Below are 5000 nucleotides of genomic sequence, written 5' to 3' on the forward strand. Positions count from 1 at the left end.
ACAGCATGCTTCTAATGTGTCTGCGTAACCCAGATCACACAGCTGGAGATAAAAGGAGCCAGTGGAGAGGAGAGGAGATGAGAAGAGAAGAGGGGAGAGGAGAGGAGGGGAGAGGAGGAGAAGAGATGAGGAGGGGCGAGGAGAGGAGAGGAGGGGAGGGGCGAGGAGGGGAGAGGAGGAGAAGAGATGAGAGGAGGAGGGGAGATGAGAGGAGAGGAGAGGAGGGGAGAGGAGGAGAAGAGGAGGGGAGAGGAGAGGAGGGGTGAGGAGAGGAGAGGAGTGGAGGAGAAGAGATGAGAAGAGGAGGGGAGATGAGAGGAGGGGAGGGGCGAGGAGGGGAGGGGAGAGGAGGAGAAGAGATGAGAGGAGGGGAGAAGAGGAGAGGAGAAGGGAGATGAGGAGAGGAGAGGAGAAGAGATGAGAGGAGGGGAGGAGAGGAGAAGGGGAGGGGAGATGAGAGGAGAGGAGAGGAGGGGAGAGGAGAGGAGGAGAAGAGGAGAGGAGAGGAGAGATGGGGTTGTCTGACTTTGGAGTCGGTGAGCTCATTCATCACAGCTTGACAGAGATATTTCCATGGAGCTGCCTGCCAGAGAGCTCTTCTCTGGCATCCCTTTGGACCTACCGCCCTGCTCTAACATGCGTGTACATAACTCTACACCCCCCCCCCCCCCCCCCCCCCGCCAGATGAGTGCACGCCATACAATCGACACACGGGGTCGGGGGGTGACATCTCTTGGCTACTCGGTGCTCACATCGGAGGGATCAGAGGTGCTGACAGGGTTTATAGGAACTGCCCAAGAATTAAGGAAGTAAGGAGAGAGAGAGAGAGAGAGAGAGAGAGAGAGAGATGGAGAGAGATGGAGAGAGAGAGAGAGAGAGAGAGATGGAGAGAGAGAGAGAGAGAGAGAGATGGAGAGAGAGAGAGAGAGAGAGAGAGAGAGAGATGGAGACAGTCATGGTGCATCTAGGAGCCTCCTAATCTAAAGGACTGAGGGCATGACTATGATGTGTCTCTGGCCCAGGCTCCCAAATGTTACTGTCAGGATAAACAAAACTCCCTCAGGCTGTGTGGGGGATTGAAGCGCGTGCGTGTGTGTGTGTGTGTGTGTGTGCGTGCGTGCGTGCGTGCGCGTGTGTGTGTGTGTGCGTGTGCGTGTGTGTGTGTGTGTGCGTGTGCCTTGGCTGTGTGCAGAGAGGGAGAACAGAGGGCCGAGTGAATGGCTGCCGCCAGCCTTTAACTGCTAGATCAATTCAATGAGACGGCCTAAAATGGAGGCAGTGTATTTCAGGCTCCTCGTGTGGCGCTGCGGTGTCACTGCAGCGTGATTTCTATTCGCACAAAGGATAAGCAATAACCACGCCCTGTGGCGCCGGGATTGGCCAGGAGCAACACTGGAGGGCACGCAGCCCAGCGATTTCATGAACCAACTGAATAGCTCTTGAGAACGGACAGCGATTTCGAGAGCGGACATTGAGAGCGGACATTGAAATGAATTATGGTCACCTACCTTCCTTAGCATAGTAATAATAATAATAAGCATAATAATTGTAATCTACACAATGTACACAATCTACAAAAACATGCAATAATATAAACGGTGTTGTGTTCACGTTCATAGCTCATATAATATAATGTATCATATCGTTAATTTCAAGCTCAATCCAGAGAAAAGGTACAGCACTGAAAATGTAACAAGCAATAGTTTTTTTAAACATCTTTATTTTAAAAGATGAAAAACCCCAGGTGCTTCAGTCCCAAGCTTCAATGCTCCTGGCCAATCCCGGCGCCACAGGGCGTGGTTATTGCTTATCCTATGTGCGAATAGAAATCACGCGTCACTGCAGGCTCCTCGTGTGGCGCTGCGGTGTCACTGCAGGCTCCTCGTGTGGCGCTGCGGTGTCACTGCAGGCTCCTCGTGTGGCGCTGCGGTGTCACTGCACTGGCCGGGATAGGACGGGGACACAGATTAGCTTATTGAGCACAGTGTGGAGCAGCGAGGGGGCAATTAACACAGCTGCAGCACAATGATGACACGTCCCAAAGAGGAAGAGACACAGACAGACATCACAGTCTGCTGTGATCACAATATTAAGTGCTTATCCATCAGCCATGACTACTGCTGCTTAGAGTCCTGAGTGAACATATTAGTTCAGCTTCTTTGTGTTTTGATGATGTGGTTTTGTTTTGAGATGTGGGGGGAGTACATTTGTCCCGAAACTGAGGTTCACTCCTGAGAGCATTCCACCATCAGTTCCACTCGGTGTGGCAGTTTAAGAATGACATGTTATTTGCCAGTCTATATCATGATACATTGTGTGTTATTGCAAATGTAGTTATTGTGGTGGGCTGTGCAATAAGACTAGATGAAGGATTTGCATTGGGTTTATATTGTTCCAGCTGCAAGGCGCTACTGCTAAATTTATGTAAAAGGCGTCACAAAGAGGTTAGAAGCATTCAAGCGTTCATGTGTGTCCCTATAGATGCCTTGTAGCTGATGTCACATGGGTTCCACTCACGGAATGTCGGCCATCTTGGGTCCCGAATTAGAAACACAACTTTTTAGTACCCATTTTAAATCTATGGGAGGACTGTTCAAACCATGCCCTCTTTGAACTCCAACTACTCTTTCATACTTTGTACTACAAACTCCGTTCAAACTTAAACGGGTCACCACTCATAGTCCTTTATCACTTTAATTCAGCTTTTTAATATCTTTTGTACTTTTTGAGACGGTTTTAAGTTTTATACTTCCCCCCTCGCACAACGTTTTTAATGGGAGTCTATGGAGCCGGCTTAGAGTGCGTGATGTTGTGTTTTCAATTTGGGACCCAAGATGATCCGATGGAAGGCATGTGACATCATGCAGCATGGCATCTATACACACGACGTGCCCACACTCTCTGGGGACTGGCTTCCCACTGACCGTATCCCTCAGGCAGGTCCGGGGGCGTGTGCAGGTGGGTTCTGCTCATGTAGTTGCGGTGCCTCTGCGAGCGGACCCGCCTCTCCTGGGCTCGCTGGTCGCTGGGCGGGTTTGCTGTGGTGGGCGTGGCCCCGTTGGTGCTGACGGGCGTGTTCTCGTCCACGATGCAGCTGAGGGGCCGGCCGGGGCTGGAGTACTCTGACGCTGGCCTGAGGGGGACAGAGAGGAGGGGAGGAGCCAAGGAGGAACGGGGCATACGAGAGAAGAGTACGTATCAGACACAGAGGAAGGTACTGAAGGCTAGGGCCATATTTCCACAATGCAGAAAACACAGATGGAATCACCTAATTTTTTTTTTTTTGCATAATTATTGTAAATGATTTAATAATTCTAAAATAGGCGTCTGTTTTCGATTGGGGTGTTTTGAGAGGGGGGGGGCAGTCTTGCGTGTGTCACGTGTGACGGGTACGTTAGCTCACAACTTGGTTGTCACTTTGAGAAACATGTCGAAAAGGCTGTCTGAGATGGCCAAGTCATAAAATAAAAAATACAAAATAAAAATTCGACCCTAACCCCTAAATCGTAATGAAGATGGAAACAAAGAAAACCAATATCATATTGCCCTCGGATGGAGGGAGAGAGGTAATGAGTAGAATGGAGAAAGCTAGTCTTCTATACAATCACAAATAGCAGCCAATCAATAGGCAGCATTTAGAAAATCTTGAACGAGGAAATCTATAGCAGGCAGCATGTGAGCAGGCAAAAACACATGACAGGGTCGTTTTGAGAGGTGGTCTGAGGTCAGAATTGGTATCAATATGACAATAGGAAAGCAACTGATAAAGACAGCAAGGAAAGGAGCATACGTGCAAGAGAGAGCGAGAGACAGAGAGATGGAGAGAGAGAGAGAGAGAGAGGAAGAGATGCCTCTGTCGCCTCCCTTATCAGCTCTGTGACTCCCCAGGCTCTTCCACATCGCTACAACAATCCTGTCTGGAGCAGCTGGACACCAGAGCCTCTTTTCAGGAGCCCACTCTGGTTTGAACATGGGCCAGAGGCTCCAGTCTGGGGGCAATGAGGTCTTCCATAGGCCTGCTGCTGCTGCTGCTGCTGCTGCTGTTTGATTTGAGAGGTCTGGGTTGGAGTTTATGTGGGCTGCAGTGTGTACTCACCTGGTAGGCCTCTCCCACTGTGTGGTGCGTGTGATGTGGTTCAAGTACTGGATCCGGCCAGACGCGGTCCTCCTCTCCTCCCAGCTGGCAGCAGAAACGCACACAGACACAGCAGTGAGCGGACATGGTTAAGGCGGCCGCAGAACCATCTAGTACTTGTTCCGTCTCGCTGCTCTGTCTGACCACATGCAAATATCAGGTTCCGTGTATCGTTACACCCCGCGCTCGAGGACAGCGCTCATTGTTTAGGATCTGTAATCTCCTCAAAAAGCCCCTCCTGAGATGATAGGAGATCCCCGCATCCCCCCCCCCCCCCCCCAACGACTGACTCACCCATCTGGAAGATCGTTGTCAAACAGCCGACTGCAGTCCACCACGGGGCCCCCCGTGCCTATCCGGTCCCTCGACTGCAGGCTCACTGGACGGACACATGGCAGACAGATGCAGACACACGAGGATTACTAGACAGCAGATGACACTCCAGGCACAGATATTGTATCGAAGCTCAGAACGGAGCTATATATCTTTATGAGTAACAGCAATACGGCTACATTGTATCTGTGGGATAGCGGGAAGGTCAGGTTACTTTGACGGGGCTGTGTGCTGCGTGTGTTATCCTCCCTGTAAGCTCTCCTTCTGAAGCTAGGACGTCTGAACAACGCCGCCGATTTTCAACCTGCTTCGTCTCATAAAATCAGCAGTATATCAGAAAACAGTTTTGCAGTCATTCATTTAAGTTTGACAATGAATTGAGAGTTGCTTTGAGATCAGTTGTGGACCAGTGATGTCATTCATGCTACAAATGACATTGCTGTGGGTCCACAACTCAAATCAACTCAATAATAACGGGTCAAACTAAAATGAATGCCTGCAAAATGGTTTACAGTTTTCGGATATACAGTAT

At 50.1% G+C, this 5000-nt stretch overlaps 1 protein-coding gene across 1 annotated transcript in view; it reads right to left on the reverse strand.

Moving 5' to 3' along the window:
* LOC310788484 (E3 ubiquitin-protein ligase SMURF2-like) overlaps positions 1-5000 on the reverse strand; it is an 83347-nt gene that overhangs the window by 26681 nt on the left and 51666 nt on the right. Inside the window, exons 6-9 of the mRNA XM_083650030.1 lie at positions 4430-4514; positions 4097-4180; positions 2899-3133; positions 1873-1940 (exon numbers count right to left, since the gene is read on the reverse strand). Of these exons, the coding sequence (XP_083506156.1) occupies positions 1873-1940; positions 2899-3133; positions 4097-4180; positions 4430-4514 (472 nt within the window). The remainder of the gene's footprint in view (positions 1-1872; positions 1941-2898; positions 3134-4096; positions 4181-4429; positions 4515-5000) is intronic.

The sequence above is a fragment of the Poromitra crassiceps genome, assembly GCF_964638095.1.
Source record: "Poromitra crassiceps genome assembly, chromosome: 13".
NCBI classification, from domain to species: domain Eukaryota; kingdom Metazoa; phylum Chordata; class Actinopteri; order Beryciformes; family Melamphaidae; genus Poromitra; species Poromitra crassiceps.